This window comes from Saccostrea cucullata, unplaced genomic scaffold (assembly GCF_032062105.1).
Source record: "Saccostrea cucullata isolate Sc308-1 unplaced genomic scaffold, CSIRO_AGI_Scuc_v1 ctg3161, whole genome shotgun sequence".
Classification (NCBI taxonomy): domain Eukaryota; kingdom Metazoa; phylum Mollusca; class Bivalvia; order Ostreida; family Ostreidae; genus Saccostrea; species Saccostrea cuccullata.
The window spans coordinates 164,005-181,574 of NW_026923709.1; the positions used below are offsets into that span (position 1 = coordinate 164,005).

General features: G+C 37.6%; 1 protein-coding gene across 1 annotated transcript in view; it reads left to right on the forward strand.

Moving 5' to 3' along the window:
• The first annotated feature begins 2,870 nt into the window (after positions 1 to 2,870).
• Positions 2,871 to 17,570, forward strand: part of LOC134264732 (RRP12-like protein) — a 31,735-nt gene continuing 17,035 nt past the window's right edge. Inside the window, exons 1-8 of the mRNA XM_062746992.1 lie at positions 2,871 to 3,089; positions 9,935 to 10,146; positions 10,511 to 10,594; positions 10,804 to 10,880; positions 11,119 to 11,224; positions 11,533 to 11,649; positions 12,210 to 12,351; positions 12,934 to 13,061. Coding sequence (XP_062602976.1) covers positions 2,933 to 3,089; positions 9,935 to 10,146; positions 10,511 to 10,594; positions 10,804 to 10,880; positions 11,119 to 11,224; positions 11,533 to 11,649; positions 12,210 to 12,351; positions 12,934 to 13,061 — 1,023 coding nt within the window. The 5' untranslated portion in view covers positions 2,871 to 2,932. The remainder of the gene's footprint in view (positions 3,090 to 9,934; positions 10,147 to 10,510; positions 10,595 to 10,803; positions 10,881 to 11,118; positions 11,225 to 11,532; positions 11,650 to 12,209; positions 12,352 to 12,933; positions 13,062 to 17,570) is intronic.

The window sequence follows — 17,570 nt, forward strand, 5'->3', positions numbered from 1 at the left end:
AATAAATTCAAAGGAAGCTTCCAAATTTTAATGAAAATCGATATTTATTCGTTCATGCAATGTACAATGTATACAAAGAAAAAATAAACACAATTTATTTGCATGTATAATATATGCAAGTAATAAAATGTAAACAAAGGCACAGAAGTATATTTTCAGTACGTGTTTCATACTTAAAGATCTTTCGAGTTCGCGTCTTATAAAACTGTATTGAAAATATATCACAGGTTGTTTTGGACAAGACCCCCCCCCCCTTCGATATTCAACCTGGGGATATTGACATTTTATATCACAAGCTATGATATTAATTATATTTATCTATCGTGTGTATCATATTGTAAATCGGAGAAAAAAATTGCAAAATTTAATTATTCACCCCCCCCCCCCAACATCAAAAACCACCCTGGTGTAGACTATACATTATAAGAGATACACATAATTTTCGCAGTTTTTTTTCCTCGTCCAAAAAAAATGAAGGCCCATGGGTAGCCATAACAGGTTGGGGGCAAGGCCAAACAAAAAATATATCCGTTTTATTGAGCCCCGGGGGGGGGGGGGAAGCATTGACATATTTGAATGTATTTCATAATATTCTGTATTTCAGCAAAATTATTTGGGAGACACCCGCCCCCGGGTTCCTAATAAGGCTATGATCAGGTTAAAATCGGAACAAAAGATCCTTTTTCAATTTTGTTCAAAGATTATGTAGAAATTTATAACAGATCAGAGGATTAAATAAACAGTGGAGTCTCATTTATCCGGACGCTTTGATTCCTAGTCAATTTGTCCGGATATGTGAAGCGTTCGGATATATATCTGAATTATACCAGTTGATAAAAAAAAATCCGTTCCGATGAAAAATTGTCCGGATACTGAATCATCCGGATATCTGGTGTCCGGATATCTGAAGGCCCACTTTTTTCGCATTATACATCTGCGGATAATGGAGCCATCAAAGTATAGTTATGGAAGTCATGAGTCATATGTAATAGATATATTATACATGTATGTACATGTACAAAGCATATTTTAAACCTGTTTTATATGGTTTGTAATTCATATACCATGGTTTGACTTTTACGACCCCGGAGATAATTCTTCAAGGTGAAGTCAACTGAGGATACCCGGGGTTATGAAATCCAATCTGTTATATAATTTATGCAACAACAATTACAATAAAATTGAAAAAATATATAATATGTGGACCAAATAGCAATAAGACGTCACGAAGATTTTAATGTTGTATTTTTATATATTATTGATCAATTCCTCAAGTAAATGTTGGCTGCATAAAATACAAATTTAAGTTAGGCACGCGCATCACCTATATTTAAAAAAAAATGTATCAATTTTCAATTTTAGAATAAAACACGAACTGTGCAGAGTACGTTTTAATCCGAGAAGCAAAATTCGGTGTTCTAAAAAAAGGGACCTGTTGTTTTTTCGATAGTAAATGATAAGCAACTTTATATATTAAATATGAAAAACATATATTTTTACAGATTCAATTTATGGAAGTAAATATATTATGTATCTCATAATTTATAAATTTATAAACGGAAAGAACATTCTGATTAACAATCTTTTCAATGTTTAGAAAACCTTTAATTCTAAATAACTACTCCCACCCCAATCCCCATACACCAACACTTAAACTTAATTATATGTATAGAGCAGCCCGGTCCTCCGGGCTGCAATAATCCTCAATGCGCCTCATGCACAATATTGTATTGCACTGGCTAGGTGCTTGTATGCCGAGAGGAAATTTACAAAAAGGCCCATGGGCCACATCACTCAACTGAACACTATAAATGAATAACAGAAAAACAGAAATCAGTTCAATATATCATATGAAATACTAGTACTAGCTGCAGAACTGTAGCTCTCCCCAAAATATATTGACACTCCGGTCTGTCAAATTATTTTTTCGGAGAGCTACGGATCTGCAACTAATGAAATACATGTATGTAGTTAAAATATGCGTGGTTTCACCAAAGCCCGTGCAGTATAGGACCAGGACAGGAAAAACTTGAATCTATATCAGTTACTGAATTTAAAAGATGCTACACCAGAATCATTTAAATGAATGATTTTTACAGATTTACAGAGTTTGATGGCCCGTGAAACACTCTCTGCGTCTCATTTAAAATCAGTCAAGGGGAATGAAAGTCATATTACAGTTTAGATTGCAGTATGAAATTTTTTTTCCGACCGCGTGGTCAAGTAGCGCACCTTGTTTTTGCATGGACAATACAACGTGCAAAAGAGAACTCCATGACTCAATTCTAAGTTGTTTTTTACAGTCGATTCTGACCCAATATGGAAAGGTCCTCAAAGATGGAGGGTCTTACAATGTGTCTGTTTTGGGGAAGTGTAAGCTAAGACCATTGATCTTATTTATTTATTTATTTATTTATTTATTTATTTATTTATTTATTTATTTATTTATTTATTTATTTATTTATTTATTCATTCGGTCATTCATTCATTCATTCATTCATTTATGTTATTCCTATTTTATGACTTTGTAAAATAATAAGTAATCAAAGTGAATTGAAAAAAAAATGACCACTGGATCCACTCTTGGGCACATTTTACAGTGTTGCTTTCATTTTGATCTTGAGTTGAAGATGATGAGCTGAGGCAATTTTAAATTTAGTTAAATTGCCTTACATATTATTTTTAATATGTTCCTCTACATCAATTTCCATTTCTTTCTTATGGTCATCAGATATCATCAGACGAATGAAATCTATGTTAGATCTTATATATATATCATTTAAAAAAAGGAGGGGGGGGGATTCAACGCATATCAGGTTGTCTAATTATTTGATCGGGATCGGTATTCCAGTAAACTATTATTTCCGGTAAAATGGAGCAGCACGTTTGAGAATGTTGACAATGTTTTCATTCTTGTTTTAGGAGTTAAACAATGGGTTCGAATAAAAAACAACTTAAAGAAGTTAATAAACAAAAGAAAGGAAAAGGAAAAAGATGGAAGAAAGGCCAAAGCAGCAGTAGTAACCCCGAAACTAAAACATTTAGGGAGGCTGCCAAAAACAGATTTTTCCAAACATCGTCATCGAAAGGTTGTTAGCTCATACGTTTTTTTTTTGTTTTTTTTTGTTTTTTTTTTTACATTAATTTGATTCCTTTTTAGATTGCTTTTAATTTTTTTTCTTACCCGAGGAATAGAAAGCGTTATTTTCTGCCTCTCGGTCTGATCTTACATGTATTTATTAAAATTTATAAGTTTGCTACACAGGTACTTAGGTCTTCGTTAGTAAATACCTTATTTGTTATGATTTGGTTAAGCTGATATTGTTATCCGGAATTATATAATCTTTTGTTGGTTCTGTGTTTTGTAATACTGTAACAGTTGCGTAATGATACAATAAAATAGTTCCAAAATGGCATCCTTCTGTGGAGCACATGTGTTTTGACTGTGCACGAACCCATTGTCTAAAAAGACATAACATTGGCGACGAGGATCGTTCAGGATGGCAAAATTCGCAGCCATTGGTCGTATCGACATCTTCGACAACAATGTCGAAACCTGGAACTCGTACAGTGAGCGCCTTGACCAGTATTTTGTGTGCAATGACGTCAAGGAGGAAAAGAAAGTTCCCGCATTGCTAAGCCTCATAGGGGGTAAGACTTACCAGTTATTGAGAGGTTTGACAGCACCGACTAAACCGGCAGACGTGGAATATGCCGCACTCGTGAAAATCCTTGGTGATCACTTGAACCCCCCTCCTGTAGTAATCTCCGAGAGATTTCGGTTTTACAAAAGGGACCAGCGGGAAGGTGAGTCTATTAGAGACTATATAGCGGATCTTAGAAGATTGTCAGAACATTGTGCATTTAAAGACAGTCTGAACGAATCGCTGCGTGACAGATTAGTTTGTGGCCTTCGGAGCGAGGCAATTCAGAATAAACTCTTAGCAGAAAAAGACTTGACATTAGAGAAGGCGACGCAGATAGCACAGGCTATGGAGACCGCATTCAAGGATGCAACCGAGCTGCAGTCCAAACACGTTGGAATGGTAAACAAGCTAGGGGTGAGACAGAAAAAGGGATATCACTCTGCTGGAACTGGAGTAAGGTCGCCACAACCCAACATGCCTAAGGTGAAACGAGGTACGAATTCAAAGAAATGTTTCCGTTGTAACAGTACAGCTCATGATCAAAGTCAGTGTTATTACAAAGACAAACAGTGCTATAATTGTTCAAAAATTGGACATTGTAAAAAGGCATGTAGGAAAACAAAGGAGGTACACAATGTGGACTGGAGTGAGAATCTCATTGGATCATTAGATGTGAATTCAGTTGAAAAGACTCATTCTGGAGCAATCGTAGTCAACACAAACATTGACGGTGTAGATGTTGATATGGAACTCGACACGGGCGCAGCAGTCTCCGTGATGTCAAAGAAAAAGTTCTGTGAGTATTTTCCAGGAAGGATTAAGAACTTACCTGAATCAAATATGTGTTTAAAGACATATACTGGTGAAATCTTGAAGCCTTGTGGAGTGGCACGTGTAAATGTGAGTCACAACAACCAGAAAAAGGATCTAGACTTGTACGTGATGCAGAAGGCAGGACCAACGCTCTTCGGAAGAGAGTGGCTTCAGCAGATTTCACTCGATTGGCCGTCCATCAAGTCCATGTCGTGTGTGACAGACAAGATTTCAGACACTTGTTCTGATAATGTGAAAGCGGACTTAAAACACATGTTGGAAAAACATCGTTCAGTTTTCCAGAGTGACATAGGTACGGTTAAGGGTATTGAAGCTACACTCAACTTAAAGCCGGACGCTAAACCAAAGTTCTGTAAAGCCCGCTCAGTACCGTATGCTCTCAAGCCTAAGGTCGAGGCTGAACTGGACAAACTAGTCAGAGATGGTATCATAACCAAGGTGGACTACAGCGAATGGGCAACGCCTATTGTCCCTGTCATCAAGTCTGATAAAAATGTGCGCATATGTGGTGATTTCAAGGTGACACTGAACCCTGTTCTTGAAATCGATCAGTATCCGCTGCCCCGCATTGAAGACATTTTTGCAGCACTCGCAGGTGGTAAGCGATTCACCAAGTTAGATTTACGACATGCATATCTACAAATGAGAGTAAATGAGGAGTCGCGCAACTTATTGACAATAAATACAGAGAAAGGACTCTACCGCTACAACCGTTTAGTTTATGGTGTGGCCTCAGCTCCTGCAATCTGGCAAAGGACCATCGACACAGTCTTACAGGGTCTCACAGGCGTCAAATGTATCATTGATGATATGATAATAACGGGCTCATCTGAGGAAGAACACCTGAAGAATTTGGAAGCTGTATTAACGCGCCTGGATGAATACAACTTGCGTGTGAACTTGAATAAGTGTGAATTCTTCAGAGAACGTGTTTCTTATTGTGGACATGAAATAGACTGTGAGGGTCTGCACAAAACGCAATCCAAGATTGAAGCAGTTGTCAGTGCGCCGAAGCCGAAGAATGTTTCAGAGTTGCGATCATTTCTGGGCATTGTTAACTATTATGCCAGATTTTTGCCTAACCTTTCAAGTCTTTTGTACCCGCTACACCAGTTACTGTCAAAGAGCCGAAAGTGGTCCTGGTCTAGCGAATGTGACAAGGCATTTTCTGAAGTCAAACAGCTTATTACCTCTGATGAGATTTTGACTCATTACGACCCACAGCGAGAGGTGCGATTAGCATGTGATGCTTCACCTTATGGTTTAGGGTGTGTATTATCCCATGTCATGGATGACGGATCAGAACGACCGATAGCATATGCATCTCGATCATTGTCGTCAGCAGAGCGGAACTATTCACAGATAGATCGTGAGGCTCTGGGGATAGTATGGGGTGTGAAACGTTTTCATACATACCTCTATGGAAGACACTTCACTTTATTGACGGATCATCGCCCTCTTGTGTCCATCTTCAGCCCCAGCAAAGGTGTATCAGTCACCACAGCAGCACGCATGCAGAGATATGCTCTGTTTTTATCAGGGTATGATTATGACATTATGTACAAAAACACCAAAGCGCATGGAAATGCAGATAGCTTATCGAGGCTACCACTGTCTGACTGTGAATCTGATGATGATTATCAAGATATTGACTTGATGTACCTACCACAATTTGAAACATTACCAATCACCAGTGACCGTATTAGACAGGAAACTGGACGTGATCCTGTCACTGTGAAGGTATATGGTTATACCATGAATGGATGGAGCTTTTCGGTCAAAGCAGATGATAAGGACTTGTATCCCTACTTTACGCGTAAGGACGAGTTAACAATTCACAATGGATGTTTGTTGTGGGGAATGAGAGTTGTTGTTCCAACAAAGCTTAGGGATCACATACTTAAGGAGCTTCATTTAGGTCACATTGGAGTAGTGAAGATGAAGGCATTAGCTCGAAGTGTGGTATGGTGGCCCGGGATCGATCTTGATATAGAGAGGATCACGAAAGCATGCTCAGGATGTCAGGAGTTCAAGCGTGCACCTCCAGCAGCCCCCATTCATCCGTGGGAGTGGCCCACTAAACCTTGGGAACGTATCCATATAGACTTCGCTGGGCCTTTTATGAACTGGATGTTCCTGGTAGCAGTAGATGCACATTCTAAATGGCCTGAGGTCATAATGATGCGCGAGACGACATCCCACAAGACTATTGAGGTCTTGAGAAGTATCTTTGCTAGAAATGGTGTTCCTACAGTGTTGGTCAGTGATAACGGACCTCAGTTTATGTCAGACGAGTTTGGAAACTTCATTCGTACCAATGGAATAAAGCATGTGACTTCTGCTCCATATCATCCTAGCTCAAATGGATTAGCGGAACGTTTTGTACAATCATTCAAGTCCGCAATGAAGTCAAGCAAGAAAGATGGAGGTTCTGTGGAAACGAAGTTATCTAACTTTTTACTAGCCTATCGCAACGCAGCACATTCAACTACTGGAGAGTCACCCGCAAAGCTATTCATTGGTCGTTCATTGCAGTCACGACTAGATTTGATAAAACCAGACATTGAACAAAATGTTAAAAACAAACAGTTTCACATCGCATCTAAGAGATCAAGTTCATTGCGTGTGTTTGAACCTGGGCACAGTATAATTGTTAGGGACTACCGTCACAGTTCAAAGTCGGACTGGGTACCAGGAACCGTTCAAGAGCAGACAGGACCTGTTTCTTACAGAGTGCAAGTTGGGGACAATACTTGGAGAAGACACGTAGATCAGATATATGATTCTTCACTAAAGAATCAGGGAGTTGTACCCAGTGATCTTGAGAAGTTTGTGCCACAGGTACATGTACCAACTCCTACAGTTAGTGCTAAGCAGTCTAGTCCAGAAGTCTTTCCGCAAGGTACGAAAGTCAGGCAGTCAACTCCAGAGGTCTTCAACAGGAAGAAAGCTAATAGTCCTATCCAGGAACAGAAATCTCAGCCAGAAGTTAGGACCGAGCCTACCATACTAGCCAGACAAAATCCAAGACGAAATGTTGGACCGCCCAAACGTTTCAGTGACTATGTTACTTTCAAATGAATTGTGCATTTTGTTTTGTGTATTATGGCACAGTATTGGGGCACAATAATCCCCGTGCCTTTGTGTTGACCAAGAGGTCATTTTCACTTTGTATACTGTATTGTGTTGAATGTATTGGCCTGGTAAAACATGTCTGTGAAGTTTAATATTTGAAATGTGTATATTGCCCAAAATTTCATTCAATTTAAGTTCTGATTTTAATTCTTGTGGAAGTCAAAATTTAGTGGGGAGGAATGTTATGATTTGGTTAAGCTGATATTGTTATCCGGAATTATATAATCTTTTGTTGGTTCTGTGTTTTGTAATACTGTAACAGTTGCGTAATGATACAATAAAATAGTTCCAAAATGGCATCCTTCTGTGGAGCACATGTGTTTTGACTGTGCACGAACCCATTGTCTAAAAAGACATAACATTATTGATCAATGTTCACTTTTACCTTTTTTTATCATATCAATAAGGTACATAAATATTTATAAACCAAGACTCATGTGCATGTGGGTTGCCCCTGCCCGATTAAAACATTTTATTGGCAGTACAATAGTTGGGGCGAGCACAGTTTTGTATAATAGAATTACTGTAAACCAACTTTTATTCGTGTGTGAGAAATTTTCACGAGGTTCGCGAGAGCCTTGTCATGGAGAATATTTCTCACCGCGAACCGGTCCTTAAATTCCCTGTTGCTATGAACAACAACCTCAAAAAAGGCTTGATCGCGAAAATTTATCGTCGCAAACTACTTTTTAAGGAGTAAATCGCGAAATAAAGTTGTCACGAATAAAAGTTGGTTTACCGTATTCTACGTTATTTGTAAGGTTACGGATGGGTTCGCTCTGATAAGGTGTTCATGCTGAGTTGTATCTCGCTGAGTGGTTTCGCCCCATTTAACTACAGGGTATACAATGTCATGTAAATGTTCTTCTATTAAGTGATAATTTATATTACACACATGATGTATGCAACAGTAATTAGATAATTGAATAACATTTTATATCTGATATAGAGTGAGTTTTTTTTATAAATTGAAAAGACATGTGAAAGGTCTAGACTGTGATGGTGTTTTAGTTCCATAATTCAGTTTGAAATGTGCCATTTTTACACTAATTTTCTACATGGGACATACCGTATAATGGGTATTTTTTACGTGCTGCTAATTTTTACAAGTTTTATAAATCCGTAAAATTTAAACGTGTAAAATTTCACATGATTTATAAAACGACTCGTGTAAAATTTCAACATCATTTGTGTAAAAATAATGCTAATTACCATTAAGCTCACTCCCTGGAGGCTAAATGATTAGTGTAGTGTTGATATTTTGAGCACTTTTAAGTCAATCATCAATTGGGATCATATAGGTAAATCTCAATTAACTTGTATGAATTATACAAACATCGTATATTAATTAATCAATTAAACCCACCTGGTCACTTTTTTTTTAGTATTTTTACGAGAAACTAACTTCCGACAATGCCTTTATGATTACAGGTCTTCCAATTATACCCGTGTTTTCAATCTTTGACCCTTTCTTCTGTTTCATGTTCTTTGAATAAAACTTTGACTTCCTAATAGACTGTCATACTTGTACTTCAATTATGATAGTTTGAGTTGTCTCTCTTTGTATTCGGTAAAAATGGTGTGCCTAGCTTTGTGTTTTATAGAATTTGAATTTATAAATGAAGGGCACCTTGTTCGTGTACATAAAGGTAAATGATAAAAACATTATACAATGTGTAATTTGTTGCATTGTTTATATTGTTAAAATTTAATAAATCTCTCTCTCTTGCCTCTCTCTCTTGCATCGGACACATTATATTTACTGTCAGAAACGCATTCAAAGTGCTGACAATCACTGATCTGGAATTTTACATCTGATGATTTTAATTTTTAAGGACATGAAAATGATGTTCAATTTGTAAAATATTAACGCGTAAAAATTTAAATCACCCTCTTTTGACCAAAATTCGTAAAAATTTACAGCAGTAAAAATAACCCGTTATACGGTATACACAGTATTACACTGTATGTTCTAAAAACCTGATATACTGTAGATCTAGCCATGACCTGATGAAAAAATGTCCTTTAAAATTAATTTATCTCCATGTATCTGCACAATCCTTTATCTGACATTTTTATTTCAAAGTTTTTCATTTGTAAACTTTGGTTCATTGACATATCATGCATTATATGTATGTTGTTTATGGAGGAATATCAATGACTATTGGTAATGAGTTTACTACATTTTGCATGCCAATCAAATTTTTATTTAAGCTGATTATTATAATAGTCTGATAGTAATTATGCACATCTAAATGCAGGCTTATGTTTTACACAAAGACAATTTTGTCTATTTTTTTTAAATTCTTTTGAAACAGGAGAAAGTAGTCTTACTGTTGATGCTTTGGCTAAACATAATGAAGAACAGTTAGATAAAGATGGTGATGTTAGTCTACGAGCGGAGTCAGATGTTGTCAGCGCTGCCGGAAAGACGTTTAATACCTGGGCGACAAACTGGACAGAGTGTACCAACACAACATTTAGTCGAGTACATAGGTACTGGGCATCAAATTCGGCTTTTCATAAAGAGGTAAGTGAAATTATTTTAGAGGATGTTTTCATCATTTGTTTAAGTAAGCAACACAAGTGTTCACAAATTTTGGAGGGGAAAATCTTTTTATTTCGAAATCTGAGTGTGGTTTACAATTACATGTAGCTGGTAATTGTGCAGTTGAGGATTCTGATTCAAATACTGGAGATTCCTTATTTTTTGAGAGCTTAAATTTTCATGAAATGTCTCTTTCACATTTAGTGGGGGTACAATAATTAATAATGATAGTAGACAGTTTATCGCGAGATTTTACTTTGATTTCAGCACCGAGAAAATAAAAGCGAGTAATTTTATTTTGCGAGAGGTGCTTGTCACTCATGATCATAAGGCATTCTTTTTGTAGGTGTTAGCTGTGTTAGCGGCAGTTACAGAGGTGATAAAAACCCAGGGAGGCTCTGAATCAGAAACAGAATACTTCGCTGCTTTGGTGGGTGTTTTACTTCAGCTTTCTGATTCATGATTATCATGTATAAAGTACATTTATCTTAAATTGTTAAAAAAAGACCCAGAAAATGATGTATAATGATTAATGAAATATCTCTTTAGAAGACTTTGTCTGTTTTTTTTTTGTCATACTAAACAAGTTTTACATGTACTTTATAATGTAAGAACAGTATCAGATAATTATTTGAACAGATGACAGCACTGGAGACAACAGAGGGAGAAGACTCTGTATCAGCCGTGGCCTACCTCCTCAGCTTAGTCATGAAGAGGTCAGTCACCTTGTACACATATATAACTGTATAATTAGTAATTTTAGTGAGATGCAAATTTGATTGTTTTATGGAAATACTTCTAGAATCAATGATGTAAATGCTGTGAAAATTATCCACATTGCTAAACCTGTAACATGATATTAAGTCTCCTCCAAAGAGAAAATTTGTTTGGAGCATATGTCCTAAAATGTTAATAGATATTTTTTGCATGAGAACTGTTTCTTATTATTTACAGAGTTCCTGCCCCAGTCCTAAAGAGAAGGTTTTCAGAAATTTCCAAAGAATTTCTGGATGTCCTTGTGAAGTACAGCGAGGGGCATTCTCCTGCTCTCCTCAAGTCTGTAAGTACTTAGATTTCCATCAGTGTTACACCGTACGCTCTACAGAAAACCAGTCTCTTAAATGCTTTGTTACTGCCGCAGCTATTATTTGCAAATAAGTCTGACACTTTGAAATCCATCCAAGTCTTGACATTTTTCAGACTGATGCACAATTTTTAATAAAAAATTTTGACCAGAAATATGTTTAAAAAGAGAAGGTCACAAAACCTGTGGATTTTTCATTGAGTTAATATTTGATTTGCAGGTGCTTGATATTGTTCGTAAATTTTTAACTACTGTTAATTTCTTTTAAAATTTTTAATTTGTAGTTGTTGCTGTGTCTGGCGTTGCTGCTTAGAGTTCAGGACCAGGCTACTTGGAGTAACTCCTCCACACAGCGAGTGTATCAAAGTATGCTGGCCTTCACAGTCAACAAAAAGCCTAAGGTATCATCTGTATCATATTACTGACAACAAAAAACCCAATGTATAATCATAGACAACAAAAAAACCCAAGGTATAATCATAGACAACAAAAAACCAAAATTAGATATTATCACTGACAACAAAAAAAAAAAAAAACAAAGGTATTTTTACTGACAACAAAAACCCAAGGTATCACTGACAGCAAAAAAAAAAAACCAAGGCACTATTACAATGAACAAAAAACCCAAGGTATTATCACTGACAACAAAAACCCACAACTTTATCACCGACAACAAAAAAAACCCCCAAGATTTTATCACTGACAGCAAAAAAAAACCCAAAGGTATTTTCACAATCAACCAAACACGTAAGGTTTTATCACTCACAACAAAAAAAAAAATTAAGGTAGTACTATCATAGTCAACAAAAAACCAGGGATATATCGTATCACTTACAGAATATTAAATTTATATGTGTATACACATGTATATATATTCATTGTTTTGAAAGTTCAGAATGCAGAATCATGTATCTGACAGTCATCATTCTGATAATAATCTGTTTGGTATTTCTTTTGGCAGGTGAGAAAGGCAGCACAACAAGGGGTGAATATTGTCCTGAGGGGTAGTGTCTTTATGAACCCACCAGAGACGGCCCCTCCCCACCACCCCGCCAGCTCCCTGACCGCCAAGTTCTGTATCCAGGTCATCGAGCAAAGCGGAGGTTAGAGCTACTGTGAACTCAGTTATTTTCGTGGGGGTTTCATTTTTGTGGTTTTTTAAGGTATGAAGGGACCCAAGAATTCATGTCCACCATGAAATGTACTTTTTTTTAAGATATCATTCCTCAACAATTCTTCATCCTCGAAATTAAATCCCCATGAACCCACATTTCTTCCTCAAACCGCGAAAATTTGATCCCACGAAAATATGCGATTTTACAGTAAACACTGAGTGCAAAATTCATTCTTGATTAATTTTTCTTAACATATTTAAAAAGGACTATTCTTTTACCTTTTGTTTGAATGTGTAAAATTCTTGTTTAATTGTAAATGACAAGTATTTTTATACACATTTGGTGGGAAAAAAATCCAGAAAAAATAACATCTGTAAATTGATAGTATTAAGATCTACAAAAAACAAAGGAAAGCTTGTGACCAACTCCTTGAGGTTAAAATTGTGAAAGATTCTCACATGTGGATACTAAAAGGTATTCAATAGGGTCTGTAACTAAGGTATATTTCAGTATTAAGATCTATTTAAAAAAAAAAAACAATGCATCAAAGTTTTTTTCTTTTTTCTACAGGTTCTACAGAGTCTTCAGACACACTATACATTCTAACCTTATTGAAGGACATCATGTGTACATTCTCTCAGAGTAGTCTGAAATCAGTGTGTGAGACCATACTGAGAGTGATGACACTAAGTAATGTGGTGAGTATACTGATAGAAATCAGTGTGTGAGACCGTACTGAGAGTGATGACACTGAGTAATGTGGTGAGTACTGATAGAAATCAGTGTGTGAGACTATACTGAGAGTGATGACAGTAATGTGGTGAGTACTGATAGAAATCAGTGTGTGAGACCATACTGAGAGTGATGACACTTAGTAATGTGGTGAGTACTGATAGAAATCAGTGTGTGAGACTATACTGAGAGTGATGACACTTAGTAATGTGGTGAGTACTGATAGAAGTCAGTGTGTGAGACCATACTGAGAGTGATGACACTTAGTAATGTGGTGAGTACTGATAGAAATCAGTGTGTGAGACCATACTGAGAGTGATGACACTTAGTAATGTGGTGAGTACTGATAGAAATCAGTGTGTGAGACCATACTGAGAGTGATGACACTTAGTAATGTGGTGAGTATACTGATAGAAATCAGTGTGTGAGACCATACTGAGAGTGATGACACTTAGTAATGTGGTGAGTACTGATAGAAATCAGTGTGTGAGACCATACTGAGAGTGATGACACTTAGTAATGTGGTGAGTACTGATAGAAATCAGTGTGTGAGACCATACTGAGAGTGATGACACTGAGTAATGTGGTGAGTATACTGATAGAAATCAGTGTGTGAGACTATACTGAGAGTGATGACAGTAATGTGGTGAGTACTGATAGAAATCAGTGTGTGAGACCGTACTGAGAGTGATGACACTAAGTAATGTGGTAAGTATACTGATAGAAATCAGTGTGTGAGACCATGAGACCGTACTGAGAGTGATGACACTTAGTAATGTGGTGAGTACTGATAGAAGTCAGTGTGTGAGACCATACTGAGAGTGATGACACTTAGTAATGTGGTGAGTACTGATAGAAATCAGTGTGTGAGACCATACTGAGAGTGATGACACTTAGTAATGTGGTGAGTACTGATAGAAATCAGTGTGTGAGACCATACTGAGAGTGATGACACTTAGTAATGTGGTGAGTATACTGATAGAAATCAGTGTGTGAGACCATACTGAGAGTGATGACACTTAGTAATGTGGTGAGTACTGATAGAAATCAGTGTGTGAGACCATACTGAGAGTGATGACACTTAGTAATGTGGTGAGTACTGATAGAAATCAGTGTGTGAGACCATACTGAGAGTGATGACACTTAGTAATGTGGTGAGTATACTGATAGAAATCAGTGTGTGAGACCATACTGAGAGTGATGACACTTAGTAATGTGGTGAGTATACTGATAGAAATCAGTGTGTGAGACCATACTGAGAGTGATGACACTTAGTAATGTGGTGAGTACTGATAGAAATCAGTGTGTGAGACCATACTGAGAGTGATGACACTTAGTAATGTGGTGAGTACTGATAGAAATCAGTGTGTGAGACCATACTGAGAGTGATGACACTTAGTAATGTGGTGAGTATACTGATAGAAATCAGTGTGTGAGACCGTACTGAGAGTGATGACACTTAGTAATGTGGTGAGTACTGATAGAAATCAGTGTGTGAGACCATACTGAGAGTGATGACACTTAGTAATGTGGTGAGTACTGATAGAAATCAGTGTGTGAGACCATACTGAGAGTGATGACACTGAGTAATGTGGTGAGTATACTGATAGAAATCAGTGTGTGAGACCGTACTGAGAGTGATGACACTGTAGTAAGTGTGGTGAGAGTGATACAGTGTGTGAGAGTAATGACACTTAGTAATGTGGTGATACTGATAGAAATCAGTGTGTGAGACCATACTGAGAGTGATGACACTTAGTAATGTGGTGAGTACTGATAGAAATCAGTGTGTGAGACCATACTGAGAGTGATGACACTTAGTAATGTGGTGAGTACTGATAGAAATCAGTGTGTGAGACCATACTGAGAGTGATGACACTTAGTAATGTGGTGAGTATACTGATAGAAATCAGTGTGTGAGACCGTACTGAGAGTGATGACACTTAGTAATGTGGTGAGTACTGATAGAAATCAGTGTGTGAGACCGTACTGAGAGTGATGACACTTAGTAATGTGGTGAGTACTGATAGAAATCAGTGTGTGAGACCATACTGAGAGTGATGACACTTAGTAATGTGGTGAGTACTGATAGAAATCAGTGTGTGAGACCATACTGAGAGTGATGACACTTAGTACTGTGGTGAGTACTGATAGAAGTCAGTGTGTGTGTCTACTGATAGAAGTCAGTGTGTGAGACCGTACTGAGAGTGATGACACTTAGTAATGTGGTGAGTACTGATAGAAATCAGTGTGTGAGACCATACTGAGAGTGATGACACTTAGTAATGTGGTGAGTACTGATAGAAGTCAGTGTGTGAGACCGTACTGAGAGTGATGACACTTAGTAATGTGGTGAGTATACTGATAGAAATCAGTGTGTGAGACCATACTGAGAGTGATGACACTTAGTAATGTGGTGAGTACTGATAGAAATCAGTGTGTGAGACCGTACTGAGAGTGATGACACTTAGTAATGTGGTGAGTACTGATAGAAATCAGTGTGTGAGACCGTACTGAGAGTGATGACACTTAGTAATGTGGTGAGTACTGATAGAAATCAGTGTGTGAGACCATACTGAGAGTGATGACACTTAGTAATGTGGTGAGTACTGATAGAAATCAGTGTGTGAGACCATACTGAGAGTGATGACACTTAGTAATGTGGTGAGTACTGATAGAAATCAGTGTGTGAGACCGTACTGAGAGTGATGACACTTAGTAATGTGGTGAGTACTGATAGAAATCAGTGTGTGAGACCGTACTGAGAGTGATGACACTTAGTAATGTGGTGAGTACTGATAGAAATCAGTGTGTGTGTGAGTACTGATAGAAATCAGTGTGTACTGAGAGTGATGACACTTAGTAATGTGGTGAGTACTGATAGAAATCAGTGTGTGAGACCATACTGAGAGTGATGACACTTAGTAATGTGGTGAGTACTGATAGAAATCAGTGTGTGAGACCATACTGAGAGTGATGACACTTAGTAATGTGGTGAGTACTGATAGAAATCAGTGTGTGAGACCATACTGAGAGTGATGACACTTAGTAATGTGGTGAGTACTGATAGAAATCAGTGTGTACTGAGAGTGATGACACTTAGTAATGTGTTGTGTACTGATAGTACTGAGTGTGAGAGACCATACTGAGAGTGATGACACTTAGTAATGTGGTGAGTACTGATAGAAATCAGTGTGTGAGACCGTACTGAGAGTGATGACACTTAGTAATGTGGTGAGTACTGATAGAAATCTGTGTGTGAGACCGTACTGAGAGTGATGACACTTAGTAATGTGGTGAGTATACTGATAGAAATCAGTGTGTGAGACCATACTGAGAGTGATGACACTTAGTAATGTGGTGAGTATACTGATAGAAATCAGTGTGTGAGACCATACTGAGAGTGATGACACTTAGTAATGTGGTGAGTAGTGATAGAAATCAGTGTGTGAGACCATACTGAGAGTGATGACACTCAGTAATGTGGTGAGTACTGATAGAAATCAGTGTGTGTGAGAGTGATGACACTTAGTAATGTGGTGAGTACTGATAGAAGTCAGTGTGTGAGACCATACTGAGAGTGATGACACTTAGTAATGTGGTGGGTACTGATAGAAATCAGTGTGTGAGACCGTACTGAGAGTGATGACACTCAGTAATGTGGTGAGTACTGATAGAAATCAGTGTGTGAGACCATACTGAGAGTGATGACACTTAGTAATGTGGTGAGTACTGATAGAAATCAGTGTGTGAGACCATACTGAGAGTGATGACACTTAGTAATGTGGTGAGTACTGATAGAAATCAGTGTGTGAGACCATACTGAGAGTGATGACACTTAGTAATGTGGTGAGTATACTGATAGAAATCAGTGTGTGAGACGGTACTGAGAGTGATGACACTTAGTAATGTGGTGAGTACTGATAGAAATCAGTGTGTGAGACCATACTGAGAGTGATGACACTTAGTAATGTGGTGAGTATACTGATAGAAATCAGTGTGTGAGACCGTACTGAGAGTGATGACACTTAGTAATGTGGTGAGTACTGATAGAAATCAGTGTGTGAGTGTGTAATCAGTGTGTGAGAGTGATGTAGTAATGTGGTGAGTACTGATAGAAATCAGTGTGTGAGACCGTACTGAGAGTGATGACACTTAGTAATGTGGTGAGTACTGATAGAAATCAGTGTGTGAGACCATACTGAGAGTGATGACACTTAGTAATGTGGTGAGTATACTGATAGAAATCAGTGTGTGAGACCATACTGAGAGTGATGACACTTAGTAATGTGGTGAGTACTGATAGAAATCAGTGTGTGAGACCATACTGAGAGTGATGACACTTAGTAATGTGGTGAGTATACTGATAGAAATCAGTGTGTGAGACCATACTGAGAGTGATGACACTGAGTAATGTGGTGAGTATACTGATAGAAATCAGTGTGTGACCATACTGAGAGTGATGACACTTAGTA